This window comes from Helianthus annuus, chromosome 8 (genome assembly GCF_002127325.2).
Source record: "Helianthus annuus cultivar XRQ/B chromosome 8, HanXRQr2.0-SUNRISE, whole genome shotgun sequence".
NCBI classification, from domain to species: domain Eukaryota; kingdom Viridiplantae; phylum Streptophyta; class Magnoliopsida; order Asterales; family Asteraceae; genus Helianthus; species Helianthus annuus.
Window position 1 is genome coordinate 89960478 of NC_035440.2, and position 20570 is coordinate 89981047.

Below are 20570 nucleotides of genomic sequence, written 5' to 3' on the forward strand. Positions count from 1 at the left end.
ATAACACAGCACTGCTTAAATATCCGACCTTCCACAGAACCAGTCGCGCAAGGAAAGCGCAGTCTTAGTACAGAAAAAGCAAACGCGATGAACGAACAAGTGGCCGAATTACTTCAAACTGAGATCCTGCGCGAAGTACAATACCAAATCTGGGTAGCCAACCTGGTAATGGTACAAAAGCATAATGGCGGGTGGTGCATGTGTGTCGACTTCAAAGATCTTAATAAAGCCTACCCGAAACATTGTTACGCTCTTCCAGAAATAGATAAGAAGGTCGATTCTTTAGCATCGTTCCGCTGGAAATGCTTCCTAGATTGCTATAAAGGATACCATCAAGTGCAAATGAAAGTGGAAGATGAAGATAAAACGGCCTTCCGCACAGACAAAGGTATTTTTTGCTACACAAAATTTCTTTCGGCCTCCACAACGCGGGAGCCACCTATCAACGTCTGATGGATAGAGTCTTCGGAGACGATATTGGTGTAACAGTAGAAATTTACATGGACGATCTCGTTATCATGAGCTGAGAAGAAGAATCTATGCTTACAAACATTCAACGCACCTTTGACTCCCTGCGCAGGGTTAACCTAAAGCTGAATCCAATAAAATGTTCATTCGAAATGAGGAAGGCAAGTTCTTGGGTTTATCGTAACCAAAGATGGTTTTAAGGTTAACCCAGAAAAAGTGGAGGCTATTCAAATGATGTCGTCACCAGCATCCATTAAAGAGATGCAACGTCTCGCCGGACGATTAGCGGCACTCAATAGATTTCTGGCAAATCAAGCTTCCAAATCATACCCATTCATCAGCACATTACGCAATTGTGTTAAAAAGAGCCATTTCCAATGGACTCTAGAAGCAGAAAAAGCTTTCCAGCAAATGAAAGAATGTCTGATTCAGCTGCTAACCTTAACAGCACCGCGGAAATATGAGCCATTAATCCTAAATCCTAAATCTATCCGCAGCAGAAGTAGCAGTCGGCGCAGTACTAATGGTCGAAAGGGACGGAGTTCAAACTCCGATATACTACATCAGCAAAATGTTAACCGGTCCAGAGACACGCTATTCTTGTAGGATCGATTTCGACCTGAATGAGTCGTTCGGAAGATCTCTAGTCCGTTTCAGAGGCGGAAACTAAGAAACGGATGTGATAACAACTTGAAATACACTTTAAACCTCTTGTATATTGAAATAACAATGTTTACAATCAGAGGAAATACCGGCAGCACTTCGGTATCACTTGGCCTGTTCGTTACAAATGCCATCATTAACAAGCCTATTTATACTAGATACCCAACCGTTTGAAGGTGACATGCCACCCTTCAAACGGTCACACCTTCAAACTAAAGGGCTTCAAACGAAAGCCATCTTCTCAAACGGAACCTTACAAATGATTGGGCCTTCAAACGGACTCATCTAATTGGACCTTTCAAACTAATTATTCAAAAGTCAAATTCAAATCAAATTGTTCTTGTCGTTTACTGTTGCAATGATGATTGACATATTATGATGATGTCATCTATTATGATGTCATCATTCAACATGATGACATCATGTTTGATCAGATCCGCAACGCAACCCAGACTCGACATAAGACGAAGACGACAGATGAATGCACCAACAGACTCCCCCTCAGATGTTGACGAGTCTTAAGTGTCGAGTCTTCAACGTCTTCAGTCTTTATCAGTCTGAACACTCTCTGAAATATCTCACAGTGTAAGCATCCTCAAATCTTTCTCTTTTCTTTTTATCAATATCAACAGACTCCCCACGAACAATCTCTACTCGGATGTGTTTAATAATTCGCTAAAATTATAAGATAATACATTTTTGATAATTTCTTTAGACCCCATATAAAATATAAATTAATAATTCCTTATATATAGCATATTACATGAATGATTTATGAAGGTTTCTTGAAAAATGACTCAATTGTCTTTTGTGTTTCGTTGAAATCAATTTCCCCTTGAATCTCGTCTCTAATTTTCCTTAGCATGGTAAGAACTTCTGGTGTTGTTTTCTCATAGCTCAACAAGAAATTGTTCAATGTGATTGCCGCTTTAATAGCTTCGTTTCACGAAGGGGGATCCATTGTAGAACTTTCATCATCTTCTTCATCGATATCATCTTTATTAATTCCAATAACGCTTTCAATACTTTCTTAATCAGTCAACAACTGTGCAACTACATTTTCTTCTGGGTGAGTCAGAGCATCTTCGACATCCATTGCATTGCGATAACCCAACTCTTTGATCAAATTCTGGAGTTCTTGAGTGCTTTCACCACCTTCATCTGAGTTCTGATATACATGCATTGTATACAATAATTAAGTGGAAGCTTGAAAGGTGTTTGTAAACTAAGTATTCTACTATAAATTAATAAAATATTAATTAATATATAAATTAATAATTATTAATTTATCGGTTAATTAATAACTCTTTTAATTAATAAATTTTGGTGGTCGCAAGTGTATTATTTTGTAGAGTTTCTACTGTATTGAAAACAAGTCATGAAGGATTAATAGTTCGAGTACTCTAAAATAAGCCGTTGAAGCCACGTGACATTCACTAAGTTTTTTAAATGCGTATTTATGAAATGTGACGTATACTGATGTGAGAATTTAATGCACTTATACAATTTATGCGGGCGTTTCTTTACTATGCTAACGTTTCTTTATGTAATTATAGTATATTAATTAATGTTATAATCACTTTTATATTCTATTTTTTGCTTATATTTTTTTTTATATTCGATGTTTTGAAAAGTTTCAAGTATGCATTGTGACGTATTTTTTTTTTTATATCTATGTTCAAAAATAAACTTTACTTAAAATCAAGTGGTAGATAGCAACGTACAAGTGATCGGACCACAAACGTACATGTCATCAAAACTACGTCACATTTTAGTTTTTTTCTTTTATGAAGTGACGTGTTTATCATTTTCGTTGTATTAGTAATATAATATAACGTCATATAAATTTCGAATCTACCGTCGTGACTTGTTTTTTTGTTCTTTGCCATGAGAAACAAATATATACCGTTCGAAAAGCATCGGTAACGGTATCGTATTCGTTTTTTTATGGTTTTCTTGACATGGCATATCTTAGCAATATAATAACGTTTTATAAATTGTGACGTGCTTAATTTTATGTACAAATAGAAATATAGTTGATTTTTGTCTTTATAATGTTAGCCAAACCGATGTCATCCGAAAAAAAAAAACACTACCAATACCTTATTTGTTTTTATGGTTGTCTCGACATGGCGGCATATTGGCTATAATGAGTGACGGTACAGTAATGGTGAGTAACAGATCGAACCGATACTAGCCACAACATTGGTGTCGGTACTGGTATACATTTTTATAGTTTTCAATCAATGTAAAACACGTGTTAATATCCTGTCGAGCATATCTTATCCAACTGTTATATCGAGCCGGTATCCATGGCCGGCCCTGAAGGTGGGCGGGGAGGACCACCGGACAGGGCCCGATATTTCGAAAGACACGTTATTTTTTAAAAAACTCCGATATGTATATGTAAAAATAAATAAATTAATAAGGTATACCCATACAAATACCAACATAGGCCCACTTACAAAACTATTTTTATAGTTTAGAATAGTTATTAGCCCATTGACATTAGGTTTAGACCTTTAGTGAGCCCAATACTCAATTTCATTAAGGCCTAAGGGCACGTTTTTTCAAGCTCGAATAAGGTACATGAATTCTCAAGACCGGCCCTGCCGGTATCATACCAGTGCTATAATAAATCAAACCGATACCGATAGAAAACCCGCTAAGAAGCATAAGAAATCCCACAAGTTATATACTTGAACGATATAAATGCCTTGCTCACAGACTCGATATAAATGTGCTGATACATCAAATATTTTCGAAGAGCATTTTTGGAAAACATCATTGAAGCAAATCAGCAATTCTGCATGAGTATTGTGATTGATATCCTATTTTTTTACGCAACAAGTATTGCAATATATAATTTATTCATTAATGAATAAATTAAACAATAGAAAAAAAGAAGTTTAATTGCTCTCCTATTATACATATTTTGTATAATATTATTTCTTCCGGTGGGACTTAGTAATCTAATATTTTAATTTACATCGAGATAGATAGTAAACGGACAACAAGCTGCGCCGCTACCCCTTTCTAAATAGCAAAACCAAGTCTTTTAAAAACTACGTCCATAGATCTTAGGGTCATAACATTACGAACAAGAATTTAAAGCACACCAATATACAGTGAGACCCTTTGAACTCTAAGTAGGTCCACAGCCTTTGGCGTCAGAAAACCAAAAGTATCAAAAGCAAATGAGATAAACATATGTCGGGTTGTCAAGACACGTTTTCTCGTGTTATTACTATTAACATGGACTATTGTTCTAAGAACACTAAAATCATAAAATTACATCACATGTATATGGGTGTGCTTTAGGTTCTTGTTCGTAGTTTTCTGACAACAATATCCATAAGTTGGACGCCTAATTATAACTAGATTTGTTGACGTCGCGCGTTGCGGCGAAACAAAGTAATGATAATGTAAAACAAACGTTATTTGAAAATGAGGCATGTTCTTTAGAAAGCCAAACCGTTAGAATCGATTTAATTTATCATCATGTCGTTTTACGACACCAAATAAATAGTCTATTTTAAATACAACTTCATTTTAACAAAACTTGGAATATTGAGAGTAAAAAAATTAAACACAATCACGTACTTAAGTTTTTAGAAAAAAAAAATTAACGAACTTAAGTTATTAGAGAAATTTCAAATTATGTGATAAAGGAAATATGATTTAAAAAATAAAAAAGAAATATTAGAAACAAAAAATAATTGATAAAAATATGGTTTTAAAAAAGTAAAAAAATAATAAAAATATGTTAAAAATAATAAACTATTATAATATTAAATAATAAAATACTAAAAAGTTATATATTATTACAAAAATAAAGTTACTATTCATGATCCTTCGATAACAATATATATATATATATATATATAATAGGTTAGAAGCATAATCACGATAGGGGACGGTTAACTTATAGCAAAAACTCATTACAACAATTTAAATATTCACAGGTTAATATACAAATCAACAACAAAACAAAACAAAAAATCAGTTATTAACTTACAATACAAAGTCATATTGGATATGATAGGATTGTGGGGTGGATTGCTTACAAAAATACAAGGTATTTGAGATTGTTTATCCAAATATCATGTGGATCTGAATATATTTACAATAATTTAAAGCTATTTATTTAAACTTCTAGTTTTAAAAACAACAAATAAGGAGGTGGTTTAAGGACTGAGAATTTGGTTTAACGGTAAATTTTTCTAGTGGAGATGCAAGTTCGATTCTCATTTGGGTCATTTTCGATGGACATCTAGGTGAAGGAATGAATCGGGGCTTTAATCCAGAGTTTGAACCTGACGGGGGACGAGTGTTTACGGATTTCATTTGGTTCTCGTGCATCAGGAGGCACGGTCTCATTGCAGTAGAGGAGTCGATCTTAGATATAGCTCTGAGTTGGGTGAGTTTACACGTAAGATTTAAAAAAAAAAATAGGTAGTTTAATAGATAATAAATATAAATAATAAGTAATACCAAACACCAGCCCAATGTCTACTTTCTTGACTGTGTAGTGTAGGTTCGCCTGCAAATCGTATCCCAATGACCCAAAAAGATCACGAAATATCTGTCCCCTGATTTCATCACCCCTATTTTTACACTCTTCCCTAATTTCACCCCATTTCACACACAAACACACCCACACACACCCTTTCTCTTTTGTCACATGTTCTATATATATCTCCTCTTTTCCTCTTGTTTTTTCACATAGTTAGTGTGTGTTCTTCATGGGTTTTGTTTTTAAGTGATTTTCTTCGTTGGTTTTCTTTGTTTTTTAGTGGAAGATCATAAAACACATAGTGGGTGTGTGTTTGTTTCTTCCTGTGTTTTGTTTTGTTTTATTTTGTTTGTTTTCAAGAGAAATTAAGATCAGAAAACACATAGTGAGTCTGAGTGTGTGTATGTATTATGGATTCATCAACAAAAGTAGGAATGAAGGAGGAAGAAGAAAAGCCTCATGTGTTGGTTGTGGATGATAGTTTGGTTGATCGTAAAATCATGGAAAGGCTTTTCACCAACTCTGCATGTAAAGGTATTATTTTTAATTAATTCCTGTCATTCTGTATTTAAATTAAATATTTAGGATCAGATCCAACTCTTGAAATTAATATATATTTTTCGTAATTAAATAATATTTCTTTCGACATTTTATACTATAGTTTACACGTTACATTGCATTTGATCTGTTTGGGGTACTAAAAAAACTATAATTTACATGTTGCTTTGCTGGAATGTTGATCTCCATAGTTTTAAAAATAGTACTTCATCTTTTATTTCTTAATTTTGTGGAAATTAGATACAACTGTATAACTACTATCAGAAAATACCACGTTCTTAATTTTACAATTGTCATTTAATTTGGAATTAATTAAAAAAAAAAGAGAACAGTAAAAAAACATTTAAAATAATATTTAGACACATATGTTTTTATTCCCTACTTATTTATTTGGAGTTTAAAACATTTATTTCTCCATCTAAAATTGATATATTAAAAATTTATAAAGTTACATAGATTTTAAATATTTATCGGATTCACATATATAGATAGATAGATATATGTATGTATGTATGTATATAAAAGTGTGAAAGTGAAAGGAAATAGCTGGCAATACCAGGTTAATTCTCCTCCGTAGTCCCTCCCCAAAAAACGTTCCTCAGACAATCACATGTAGCTCTCATGCTCCCCGCATTATATGGACCATACATGCTGTATTCACCTCATGTTTCTCACATTCTTTTTGTGTTATCAGGTCAAATTCACATTTAAAATAAATAATTATCTATTTAGAGACTTGTATAATTATAATAATACACTTTTACATAATGCTTTGCTAATTTGAAAAGAGCCATATAAGAGCATTCACATCCATTCCACTAAATGGTGTGAGTGAGATTTTTATAATATAAAGAGTATAGAAAGTGGTTGTGAGTAGAGGAGAGAGAAAATATTACTGTTCATCTGTATATTTGAGGGGACACTGTTCACCCCCTATAATTTTTTAATATATTTTGAAAATTGTTGTGAGTGGAGGAGAGAGAAACGGTAATGATAAAAGTATAAAAAATATTATTTAATTGAACAGGAGAGAGAAACTGTAGTGTTTTTTAGTGTAATTTAGGGTGAAAATATGGTGGAATGGATGTGGATGCTCTAATGTTATATAACTGTCATATGTATTAATGTATATGTATTAAAGTTAACTCAGATTATAGGTTCATCTTAATCTTAATAAAATACTAAAAATTTTACGATTGGTGTTCGTTTTTAAAACAAAAAAAAAAAAAAAAAAAAAAAAAATAGAACACTTCCTCTATTATCGACCATACACACATTGGCTAACGTTTAAACCACGTTTTCTTATCCTCACCACAACCATAATATTTGGACATAATTAAATAAAAAGAACTATTTTGGGGATACAATAATTGTATCTCGTGATCTTTTATCGTAAAGTGGAAAGTGTGTCAAGTCCATCACAATCACAAAATGCCCAATTATGTGTGCCAATTCTGGCTCAGAGAATTAGGTCCGGATCTATATGAGTTTTTAATATAAAGGGTATGTTTAGCAAAAGTAGCTGGTGGCTGGTAGCTGAAAGCTGGAAGCTGGTAGCTGGTGGCTGGAAGCTGGTAGCTGTAGCTGGTAGCTAGTAGCTGTAGCTTTTTAGATATATTTGATGTTTGGTAGAGTAGCTGGAGCTTTTAATGAAATGTATAAAATTACCAAAATGGACATAGCTAAAAATTTAGAAAGTTGGTGCATTAAAAAGTTTCTAATTTTGAGAGGTTAAAATAGTCATTTTTCCCTAAAAGCTTGTAGCTCCTTCTAAACGCTACTAGTAGTAGCGTTCAACCAAAAGCTTCAAGCTCCTAACCTAAAAGCTTAAAGCTCTTTCAACCAAACAAGACTTTTTATTAAGTAGGAGCTTTTTCTTAAAAGCTTAAAGCTAGAAGCTCCTAAAAGCTCCTAAAAGCTCCATGCCAAACATACCCAAAGTTATGACTATTTTTCTTGGCCTATCCTACCACTTTGGTATTTTTCTTCCAAAACAAACCATTTTAACCCGAACTTATTTCGATAAGAACCTATTATTATTAGCTATATCACCTAGCTAGAGGTGAAAACCAACATTCGGGTCGGGAACCGTACCCGATTTTGAAACCAGTATGAAGCTTGTCAACCCCGGTTTCAAACCGGTTAAACCTGATCCTTCCCCCCTCAAAACCGGCTTCAACCTGAACCGGTTTAAACAAAAAAACCCAAGTTGACAATCTTTGACTCAACCCGAACCGGTTTGGACCCAAACCCCGATTTTTGCTCCTCTACACCCAACCATTTCTACCCAACCCCATTTGATGCAGAAACTGTTTTGACCCAAAGCCTATTGTGATCAATTACTTGACCCGACCCGATTAATTCAGCCCAATACCTTTTTCGGACAGAACCCGTTTTGATCTTAACCTGTTATGATCAGTTACTTGACCTGGCCCGGCCGTTTTTGTCAGTCCTATACCAAACTAAGAATTTCCAATAACAACTTATTACTTTAGTTTTATTTTTATAACAACTTATTACTTTAGTTTTATTTTTATTTCTAGTGTAACTTTATGGTGCAGGGTTGTCTACAATCTGTTGTTAAAACTTTCTCATGTTTCTAGATTTATAAATAATAATTTTCAGACTATTATGGTAGTTCTATTGTAGAACATGTTAGAAGTTGATATATATCTTAAAAATTAGTTTGAAATGAAACTATGTGAAAGTTGTCAAAAACCCGTTCACTTGATTCAGGTACGACCCATTTATAGCTAACTTGGTCGAAATTGCCACCTATACTCTATGTTATACTAAACAAGTGTACACACTTGAACATTGACATTGTGAAGACATTTTGTGTTTGTGACAGTGACTACAGCGGAAAACGGGCAAAAGGCGTTGGAGCTTTTAGGTCAAGGAGAAGACAAACACAACAATATCAACCACCAAGTAAGTTGATGATATATGAATATTTTGTTTTTTGAGACCATGAAAGTTAATGAAAATCTAATTTTCTTTTTTGGCAAACGCAGGGCCTGAAGATAAATTTAGTTGTTACGGATTACTGTATGCCAGGAATGACAGGATACGATCTCCTCAAAAAGGTTAAGGTAATGTGATGTGATGTCTCTATTCCTTAGAATCACATTCTACATTCTATGTTATCTAATCCTAAATCATCTGTAACAGGAATCATGTGACATAAAGGAGATCCCAGTGATTATAGTCTCGTCCGAGAATGTTCCCACTCGAATCGAAAAGTAATCACGCGTTGAACACACAAATGTAGTTTTTAGATATAAGCATGACATAATAATGATGTCATTGATGTTTTTCTTTTGAATTATGTTCGTGTGTAGGTGTTTGAAAGAGGGAGCTCAAGAATTCATCCTTAAACCGCTCAAACAGTCTGATGTTAAGAAGCTAAGATGTCAAATGCAGTTTACACAACCGATGAAGGGAAGGCTTTGCATGGGAAGATAAGTGATCTTGATCAGGATCACAGGATGTTAATGTGTATTGGCACTTAAGGCTTTATTTATGCTAATCAGATTCTAGCAATATGTAATAGGAACGTCCGAAAGTTGCTAAAGATAGATTGCAATTTATGAATTCTGTTATTCTATTTCAATTGAATTTCTGTGCGGTTTCGTGTGCTTGAGAAGTTACGTACCTGCTTCTAAAGTGCTGCTCACATAAGTTGCAGAACAAAGCTTCCAAGCATCATTACTTTGCAAGATCTATCTGCTCCTTCACTTTTAAGCTCATTTTGGCTCAAGAGAGAAGTTTTTGAACCGTTTGCGTTTGCACATCTGGATTTTTATATAAAACAACTTTAAACCATTTTAAAAAACAGCTGTAATTAAATTTCTTATTGGCTATGCAGTTAATATCGGTGATATATCACCGATATATCGGTCCTCAACTAAAATATCGGTGTCAGATATCGATATCGATATTATCGGCGATATTGACCGATATCGGTCAGGATATTGGTACCGATATTATCGGCGATATTGACGGATACTGGACCGATATCTCACCGATTTTCCTGATATCAATAGCTTTCTTCTTGGTTCTACCATTCGTCTTTCTTCTTATTGCTGCTATTAGTGTTTTAAGTCTTTATCCATTCTTGCTCGCTACAATTGTTAGTGTTTTGCAAGTTGCAAAAGCTTGATTTGTTAATGGTAGGAGATTATACTGAAAAGTTAGTGTTGAATTGCTATATATATAAAGTCTGCATGATATTAAAATTACCGATGTCCCACTGCGTTAACCGATGTCTCAAATATCGGTCCTTGACTGATATTCGATTTTTTACCGCATTAACTGCTTAGCTTACGGGCTTTAAAAAGAAGCATAGAATATTACTGACTTACTCTTTTGAGACATCATATTCTTCCACCTTCTGAGGCATCTCTACCGATGAAGATCCACCATCTGAACGTAAAGGAGAGAGTACTGCATTCGGACACGCGGTCATTTCCGGAGTTTTAACATTAGATTCCTCAGAACAACTGTGGTCGTTTTCCGACTCTAAGGCGTTAACAGGCGCTCCATTTTCCGAAGATGAGTGATTTCGCTGATGAAGTGTGCTACTTATAGCTGGTGGGGTTGCTGATTTAGTTTCTCCGGTGCTAACACTCTCTTGAAATTGCATCTTGAGAGAATCTTTTTCTTCCTTATAAAGATTACCACTAAATGATTCATGACGTCCAGTTTTTACATAGATGCTTTCATCTGAGAAAAGATTACCACTAAAGGCATCATGTTCTGATGGCTTCTCTTTCTCATCAGCATAAAACTTCGGGTTGAAATCTGAATCGAACGGCCTGAAAGAGGAGTCCATTTGGGTTTCCAAGGGATTTACGGAAGCGTAACACGGTTTTGTATTCTTGGTATGGCGTTGCTCTTCAAATAACCAATCGTCTCCTGGAGTTGAGAACTCAGGGATCTTGTTATGCATTCTTGAGCAAATGCCACTTTCCTTTTGCCATAATTCCTGTGTAAATGTATTCGTTTTTTTAGCGAAATTATGTATCGGGCATATGAAATCAGCTTCATGTCTTTCGGTAAATCTAAACGATGGTTTTTTGGTTTCTTCATGCCATACTACATTTAAACATGTAACTTTGTTAGCAAGAAACATAAATGCATAATCAGGTAATTGGTATACAGAAGCTTGAAATTTGTCACCTGAATGGGACAAGCATGAATCTTCGCTGTACAAAAATTGTATCAAAGATCATTCAAACGAAACAAGATGAAAAACACTTGAAATATATCGTATATTGAATATAAACTATAAAGTATAAACCTCACAAAGCTTAAACAGTCTCTTGTGTCTTGTGTTGTAAAGGAAGGCCAAGCCGAATAATTGGTCATCTCACTGAAATCAGAGTTTCTACTTCTAGCTGGATAACTGTCATTGTTGAAGTTTATTAAATATTTACAATTGTATCACATATGAATTTAATTGAGTTGGCATACCATGACATGAAATCGTAGTCATGCTCCGTTTGCTGCTTATATGAAGAAGATAATCCTGATTAACAAAATGATAGTAGATTAAGGAAACCGTTTCTTATTATTGTTATTATTACAATTACCACTACTATTGTATTACATCTTTGCAGGATCTCCATTTTATCACTTTCGGCGATGAGCCCAACAATTCAATTTTTGAAGTTCTTTTTTTATAAATATATATATATTTGAGGTCTAGTTTTTGTTAAGAAAAACAAAATGGTTAGAAGGAGTAACGTTTTTTTTTTTTTTTGAGGGGGGGGGGGGGGGGGGGGGGGTTTACCTGAAACATCGAAGCAGTCTGATGTTTTTGCACTTGCTCTGCAGATATAACTCACCAATTAAGAATTAAATTAATATAAAGTAAGAGAGGATGGATAAGAAATATCGGTTAAAGACAGACCTTCTTTTTTGCATATGAATGTCTTCAAACGAGAAATCTGGTTTATCGTAGTTCCTACTTCTCATATGATTCATCACACTGGAATCCGAATCACATGACCAATTCTTCCACAATAAGCCACAGTTATCATCAACAAACTTGCGATCCAAGAAGCTATATTTTTCTGAGAAAAAAACAAAGAACTGAATAATATTAACATACTTTGATGCATGTTAACTCACCTTACTTTTCAGAATACTCAAAGTACTAGCGAATAACTGAAGGATTAGTACCATCTTGTTTAAATGCATCATGCTCCACCCTGCTATCATAAAATTCATCATTTCTTAGGAAATTATCTGCATCATGCAGCAAGCAATCTTTGCTAACAAATGAATTATGCTTCGTATTACGATATGGTTCTTCAAGATAGGGAGGGAACTTTAAAGAACTTGCATTCGTTGGTACATCAACACCAAAAGCCATATCATCCTGCATCGAAAATAAAAGTTACAGAGAACCCACTGCATCGATAAGCCCGATTTCAATGTGGGAATCAACAATCATAAAGAACATTATACCAATTCATGTAATTTGTCCTCCAGGCTGTAATTAAGGTTCTTGGAACAGTGCGAGCCCCTAAAATTTTTGGACGGTGCAGGCTTTGCATAGGAAAAGTTTCTGTGACAAAAAATGTGAAGTGCTGAATAAGATAATTTACATTTGTAACAAGATAACTTACAAGAGATAATTTTAGAAAATGATAATGGTGATGGTAAATAATAGTAATGATAATAATATAAACAAAAAACGCACTACAAAGTAACTTTTTTGACGAAGTGGTGGTATAACACTTACAACTTGTTAATCATTCAGATCGGTATGTTTAAACTACTAGTGAATAGTGATCTATAAGAGCTGAAAATATGGGGATTTTCACTTGTAGATGATTAGTTATACATCATATTCCAGTAATAATAAAAGTGAATGCATGGAAATATTAACATAAAGGCCCAAGGAGCTTTACTGGTAATTGAAAAGCGCTAAATTTACAAGTCATCACATTAGTCAATACATACAGATTTGAAAATGAAAAAAGAAAAACCGACCCCTCCATTTAACCAACCAATTGATTTGTTGAAATCTTCTCAGTAATAAAACTGCGAAGTTTGAAGGGCTGTTGTCATATTGGCTATTTGAAAAAGGGAAAACATTTAAGCAACTGCTATGATAACAACTAGAACTAAATTAGGAAATGCATGCGTTTTTCTCAGTCTTTTCTATTTTTAAAACTGGAAAGCATTAACAAATAAGATTTTGAGTCCAAAAGATACCTTGTAGGATGTTGTGGTGAATGAACTGGAGTTTCCATTTCCACTTTACCAAGACCTGGCGGGAAAGGGAATATATCAGATACATATATGAGTGTCAAAACAATTGCAAGCTTCACAAACCATTAGTAATTTAGTAAAATTCATAGGATTAAGTTGTTACAACATATAGGAACTGTAACTGAAATAGGATAAAAGGTGAATCAATTATAGATCTTTAAAGCCGTGACATATTTTGCACCTTCAACTGAAAATGCAACATGTTTCTCATGTACTAGATGTCCTCTTGAACTGCTATTTTGTTCGTCATCACCGAGCATATCCACGACAGATAACTCTGGGAGAAAAACAAGGAAATGCAGGAGTCAGTTTATTGGATGCAACTAATAGTCTAAACAAAATAGCTACAAACTATTATAAGCACTTTGAATTAAAAAAAGCGCTCAGTGACTGTAACTATTAATTATGTTCGTCAAACATTCAAGATAAATGAATTTTTAATGAAAGAAAGCTTAGTAAAAAGAGAGGATATCTTCAGTATCTTCCACTCACTGTGTTCAGTGATCGTCTTTATAGGATCTTTGTCACTGTTCCTTCTTGAAGCATCAGGATGATTACTAGAAGGTAAATCAAATTACAAACCTGTGAGCATCAAAACAACAGATCTACACGAGGGGAAACGGGACTTTTTACGAATATTGAGAAGCAAACAACATATTATGAATATAGTATTTGATAACTGAACATTGGTTTAGATCATGTATGGTTAAAATGAAGTATTGAACATGAATGCACTTACCCTTGTGGATATACCGTCTCTTCCAAGTGATTAGATACAATTCCTGATACAACTCAATCAATCAAGAATCCGGGAAGAATAAACCGCCCAACAAATGAGTTAAAGTTGAGAAGAGTACAGAAGTACATACTTGTTTCCCTTATTACTACATGTTCAGATGGGCAGAGCTTTTCGGTTTCCGTTTGAATCGTTTTTGTACAGTTCACAGTTTGATAGTTTGGTGCAGTATGTTCACTATTCAAACTTCCCATTCCTTGTACATGTATAAGATTATAAACAGTATCATTTGAAGAAAATGGAGTATCAAACAATACATGCTTGAATCAGAACTTTATGCAAGTAATGAAAATAATATAGGCATAAAAGTACCTTCCGGGACTCTGGAAGTGCAATCATTGCTAGTTTTTGATAAGTTTAGCAGACTGAGAACATCAAGGGATCTATTATTTTCATTACATTGCATGTATGGGACCTTTTTATCAGTATAGCTCTCTGGCCCACTTGACTTATGCTCTTGCTGTTGCTGCAGCCGTTTTCTTTGTTCAAAATATTGTTTTTGCCTGGAAGGTTATCGTAAGAAACAACTAGTGTCAACTATTACTTGATAATTAGCTGTCACGAAATCTCTCTTTTGAGGACATCCAGCTCATTATAGAACCAAATGAAAAGGCATAACATACCTCTTTTGTGTTGACTTGCTTGACTGAAAATCCCCTCATTTAAGCACATCCAGACCATTTCAGGAAAGAAAAAGAATATATTTTCAGTTGTAAACTACAGAAATGAATTAATGAAACATCTAGACAATTACACTATCAGGAGGCCTACTACAGCAACCTTAACAATATTAAGTTATCAGATTTTTACACCAACTGTATGATTATCAGTATGTTAAAAGATTTAAGCTATGAAGCACGGGGACGGCATCTTACATCAAGTACCCGTCCCGGGGACGGCTCGGGGACGGAAACGCGTAGGGGACGGCTCGGGGACGTTTCCCAAACGTACCCGGATATTGGGGACTTCTACAAAACCGTACCCGATAATGGGTACTTCCAAAACAGAGTATCGGGGACGTTTTGGTTCGTCCGATCCAATTCGCGGTACGAAAACGATCCGGTTTCGCTTGGGATCGCGTTTCTGACGACCATAATGGCATTCCGAAAAAACAATTCAATCGTAATAGAGAAGAAATGGTGGCTAATCGAAGTTGCTGATCGAACCTTACATTCCCTGCTGAATCGTAGAATGAAAGATCTGTCGGCTGATTTTTAGCTTTAGAGCTTTAGAGCTTTAGATGAGCGAACAGGGAAGAGAGAAAGAGGACGGCTGATTTAGTTTAGGTTTATACGTAGGTTATAAAAAATCAACTCTTTGTTTTCCTTGTTTACACCTTTTCTTTTAACTAAGTTACGATTTCATCCTCCAATTTATAGATTTATCAAAATTAACTCTAGATTATTATAAATTAGTGCATAAAGATGTATATATAAGATATATATTAAATAATAAATAAAGCTTATTTGTAGCTAAATATTAAGTTTAATATATTTTTATTTTTTAATATTATTTTTTTGCCGTACCCGTATCTTGTATTTTTGAGTTTTACCGTTCCCGGTACCCGTATCGTCCCCGTACCCGAGTCCCGTACCCGTATCCGTGCTACATAGGATTTAAGCAAGAAGCAGACATCAACCCCAGCTCAGTGTTTGCCATACTAACTTATTGTTGGCTGTAGTATACAACACACACATCTAGTAATGTATATCCTTCTTTTTGTAAATCATTTTGAACCATGAGATACAGTTGCAAATTAGTTTACAGCCAGAAAAAAAGCCAAAACTACAAGAGATAATGAGGTGTTGGCCAACACTTACAGTTGTGACTTTCCGCCTTGATCCTCCCATCCATTGTAGCATTGTTCAATGTACAGATGAAATCTTACGTCGTAACTAAAACAACAAAAAAACAAGAAAAACAAAAGCCAAGTTAACCATATTCATACGCAAGGAACCGCGTTAATATAGTAAAACGTGTCGGTTTCTCTGGCTTCCAATGATTTCATTATGTTATTCTATAGTTCTAACCAGATATTAAATAAAATCAAATCCTTCTATAACATTTAGGGATTAGTCATCTAGAACAACTGAATCTTCAATCCTGAGAAACGAAAACAAAAAAAAAACTAGAAAACGTATAGAATCCTGTAAACGAAATTCGACTCTCAACAATTTCTCCATCTTCTCAAAAACAAAAGCATCTTAAATTCTAATTTCATGCACGCATACAAAGCTCATTAGGTTACACAAATAAAAAATAAGCATAATAAGATCTGAAAAAATAACACTTACATATCAAATTAACAACAAAATGTAAACAACTAAAACAGGAATCAAACCTAATGTACTGTCCTTTCAAAAAAAACCTAATGTACTGTGCACGCATCAGCTTTCAAAATCAATTATGAATCACCAGCTACTTTACGAGACGTAGGTTAGTGAAATTTACGATCGAAGATCCGTTAATTCATTGAATGAAGTTATATTGAACAGCGGTTTATAATTTGATGAAACTAGAGAAATAGAGATCGTCAATGGAGGATAAAGAAATTACCTAGAGAGAGTAACAGTAACAGATCGATCGATCGATGGACAGATAGGGTTTGAGGGATGCAGATGACGAACGAGGGCGGTTACGGGAGTTTGGTGGCAAATTTGAATCCTTTTGAATATAAAAGGGGGTCTCCACCATGGATGAGCAAACGGTATAGGCACACCGAATTTATTGAAATGAAATATTTTTTTTATCGGTTCGGTACTGACTTTGAATTTATTGAAATGAAATATTTTTTTTATCGGTTCGGTACTGACTTTTGACATTTTCAATACCAGTTCCGTTTGATATCGGTATTTACCAAGTTTTCCTTTAAATAACGGTACCGTACCGGTATAGAACTGTATAATACCGGGTATTTTCGGTACTAGAACCCGTTTTGGGGATTTTCGGTACTGGTATTTTCAGTACTGGTACCGGTTGGTACCGAGCTCATCCCTAGTATGTACATGTTATTAGAAGCATTCGGGATAAACTAAACAAGTGGATATTGAGATGATTTTGACATGTGAGAAAAAGGCAGACGACATTGACACTTAGAGCATTGGAAACCCTCATTGTGGGGAGGAGGAGTACCAGAGGTAGACCAAAATTGATTTGGGATGAATTGATTAGGTAGCATATGGTAGAGTTACACTTCATCGAAAACATGATCCATGATAGGGGGTCATGGAAGCGTAGGATTAAGGTTAAGGACTTTTAGCAGTCGAAACTCATGTGTTTTAGCTTTGGTTTAGGGACTTAAATGATCTTACACTTTAGGTAGGCATTGCATGTGATTGTCTTCGTGTTGTGTCTTGCTAGACTTGCATGTCTATATGTTATATATTATGTTGTATGTGCTCTTGTTCTTGTTATGTTACTATCTGCCACTCTTTTTATTATTGGTATCTTTTTATTTCTATATATTTAGTTTTGTTTATTTATCTGTTGTATGCTTTGGAGCTGAGGGGATCCCCTGTGACTCCTCTATCATTTACACTATGTTCCCGAGTCATTTAACAGGGGGAGGTGAGAGGAGGGGAAGGAAAATTTTCTCTTCTAATCTCTCCAATTTGGGAGGATGAATATATGGTTATATTTGGTCATATTTTCTTCCATTTTCCCTCCTCTCCCCCTGTTAAATGAAACTCGGGAACATGGTTTTTCATATTTTCATCTATTTTCCCTCCTCTCCCCCTGTTAAATGAGTCTCGGGAACAAAGTGTTAGGGATGGAGGTATGGTTTGTCTACATCCACTACCTTAGACCCCCTAGTTTTGCTATTTACGGGATTTATTGGGTATGGTTGTTTTCATCATTATTCGTTCCACTTAGCACCAATACATTTACATTCCTTTAAGTTCAAAAGGTCTAATTGAGACGAAATTGTGCGGAGCCATGTTGATTTGGTTAGAAACCGAGCCGAGCTCGACAAGAAGTTTTTAACTTGATTTAAAATTCAAGTTAAGTCGAACTAAGCTCGAGCTGTTAAGGCTTGGTTTGAGTCATACTAATATGAAGCAGAAACATCAATAACTAATTATAACCCAATAATTGGACCAACAAACAGGTCCATGTATTAGGGACACCATCAATACATTGAAAGAGAAAACAAATTGCCAAAAATGTCCAATTATTTATCACATTAAAACATTAAATATGAGTGTATATGAGCATGCAGAGAAGTGATCGCGTACAATACACTAATTATGTAGGAAGCATACTAGGTTCAAATAATTGAAAAAACAAATAGAGGAAGCGTATTCTGGTCTTTTCTCACATGAACTCGTTTCCCCATTGATTTTCAAACGCCTATAACTTTTTCACACGTTAATATCTAAAAAAATACACCATATTAACGAGCATTTCATTCTCTTTTGATTCGAGCACACTATTGCTATAGTTTTCTTAAAAAAAATACAGGATTTAAATACATATTACGTGATTACGTGATTTGGAATACCCAGTACGTGACTACATGATTTTGAAACCTATTACGTGTTTACGTGATTTCATTATAGTATTTTATGTGAAACCCCACTAAGTGATTACGTAATTACATAACAATCGTTGACTATGTACGTGACTGTGATTTTAAATACTCGTTTCGTGATTACGTGATTTCATTATAGTATTTATGTGAAACCCCATTGAGTGATTGCGTAATTACGTAAAAATAAAACATGTAATACATAATATTTCATGGAATACCTAATGTTTGAGGTCTAATCACGTATTAAGCATAAATGTAATACAAAACATTAGCTAATCAACCTATAATAACCACATAATGTTGTATATTAGAGATTATGTTAGAACCACGTGTAATACACGGTTGAATAAATGTAACTTTATATACCAAGTAATAAAAAAATATCTTTAAAAACCTCGTTTATACCAAATAGTAAAACAATATATCTTTAAAAACCTCGTCTATTACATAGGCTGAAGAAATGTAATTTTATATATTAAATAATAAAAAATTATATCTTTAAAACCCCCGTGTATTGTACGGGTTTAGTAAATTTAATTTTATATATTAAATAATGAAAAAAGTTGCATTTTTAAGAACCTCATGTATTGTATGGGTTGAGCACATGTAATTTTAATACCAATCAATAAAAAGTTATATCTTTATAAATCCTATGTATTATATGGATTGAATAAATCTAATTTTATATACCACATAATAAAAAAAAGCTATATTTTTGAAAACCCGGTGTATTACACGAGTCGCATAAATGTAATTTTGTATAGTAAACAATAAAAATATTATATCTTTAAAAAACTCGTTTATTACACGGGTTGAATGAATCTAATAAAAAATATATCTTTAAAAAAAACGAACGGATATACTCGATATATGATGGATGGGGTGATTGCGACGATGGTTCTTATAAATGTCACGTAAACTGTGAATACCGTATTTGAGTTGAGAGTTGAACAAAAATAAAAGTATAGAACCAATAAACATTGATTAATGTCCCCCCCCCCCCTTATAAACATTTTTGAAATACGTTCTACACTTAACTACTTTATTTTAATAAAATAAAATAAATAAATCATTTACATTATATTAATTTATATTTAGTGTACGTGTTTTGTTAATTTCAAGATAAATAATTCTGAAATCTAATAAATATTTTAAAATATTATATTATCTCCTATACGAATTGTTTAAATTTATATTGAATTCAATTTTATAATTATCTTTTAATTAATATTATTTATCTATAATTAAGTAGGAGAGAGACGGGAAAACTAAAAAATAGATGCCTTCAATGAATGACACGTGTCCCCCATTGGTTTTTTTTATTATATAGTACTAGCGGTAAGACCCGTGTGCAAACACGGGTCGTTTCTTAGAAAACCATACATAACACAAATTGACAGAGAGTAAAATAATAATTAGTGCAGACTTACAAAATTGATATAAACTAATGGCCAATAGGTTTATTCAGCAGCAATTCCATTATGTTGATAGCAAACCATTGTTGTCTATTAACTTTTAAAAACCTTTGTTGCTTTCCAACAGACTTTCCTAAAATCTGTCATCCATTATCTCCAACAGAGCTTGCCAGATGGATAGATAGTAAGAATCAGATGTTAATCAACCCATGTTAAAAAGGTCAGTCAACAGAAATTACAAAGGTTAGTAAACAGAAGTTAAGAGAATAATGTTATTAACAAATAATTTAGTACTCTCATTAAAAATGAGAGCTGCAAACTTGTTACTACAACGCCAGA

The 20570-nt window shown here is 34.0% G+C and overlaps 2 protein-coding genes across 8 annotated transcripts; one reads left to right on the forward strand and one right to left on the reverse strand.

Annotated features, from left to right (window-relative positions):
- Positions 1–1958: 1958 nt before the first annotated feature.
- Positions 1959–16990, reverse strand: LOC110873370. 7 transcript variants are annotated; one of them, XM_035975869.1, is made up of 19 exons: positions 16842–16986; positions 16106–16180; positions 14909–14931; positions 14598–14788; positions 14359–14481; positions 14229–14271; positions 13982–14046; positions 13671–13766; positions 13433–13487; positions 12680–12779; positions 12392–12590; positions 12120–12282; positions 12000–12037; positions 11681–11735; positions 11508–11612; positions 11387–11412; positions 10570–11302; positions 9861–9999; positions 1959–2299 (listed from the first exon to the last, which is right to left on the reverse strand). In XM_035975869.1, exons 2-18 carry the CDS (start codon positions 16145–16147, stop codon positions 9879–9881), a joined length of 2178 nt encoding a protein of 725 aa, XP_035831762.1. In that variant the 5' UTR covers positions 16148–16180; positions 16842–16986; the 3' UTR covers positions 1959–2299; positions 9861–9878. The 7 variants fall into 7 exon arrangements, 6 of the variants coding, with proteins under 6 accessions (XP_035831762.1, XP_021977978.1, XP_021977979.1 ...); XM_022122288.2 differs by lacking the exon at positions 1959–2299 and having other exon boundaries at positions 9772–9999; positions 10570–10885; positions 10946–11302; XM_022122286.2 differs by lacking the exon at positions 1959–2299 and having other exon boundaries at positions 9756–9999.
- LOC110873371 (two-component response regulator ARR17) lies at positions 5865–9818 on the forward strand. The gene is made up of 5 exons (XM_022122289.2): positions 5865–6181; positions 9057–9136; positions 9220–9297; positions 9377–9447; positions 9547–9818. The coding sequence occupies exons 1-5, from the start codon at positions 6058–6060 to the stop codon at positions 9668–9670; spliced, it is 477 nt and encodes a 158-aa protein (XP_021977981.1). The 5' UTR covers positions 5865–6057; the 3' UTR covers positions 9671–9818.
- Positions 16991–20570: the final 3580 nt, after the last annotated feature.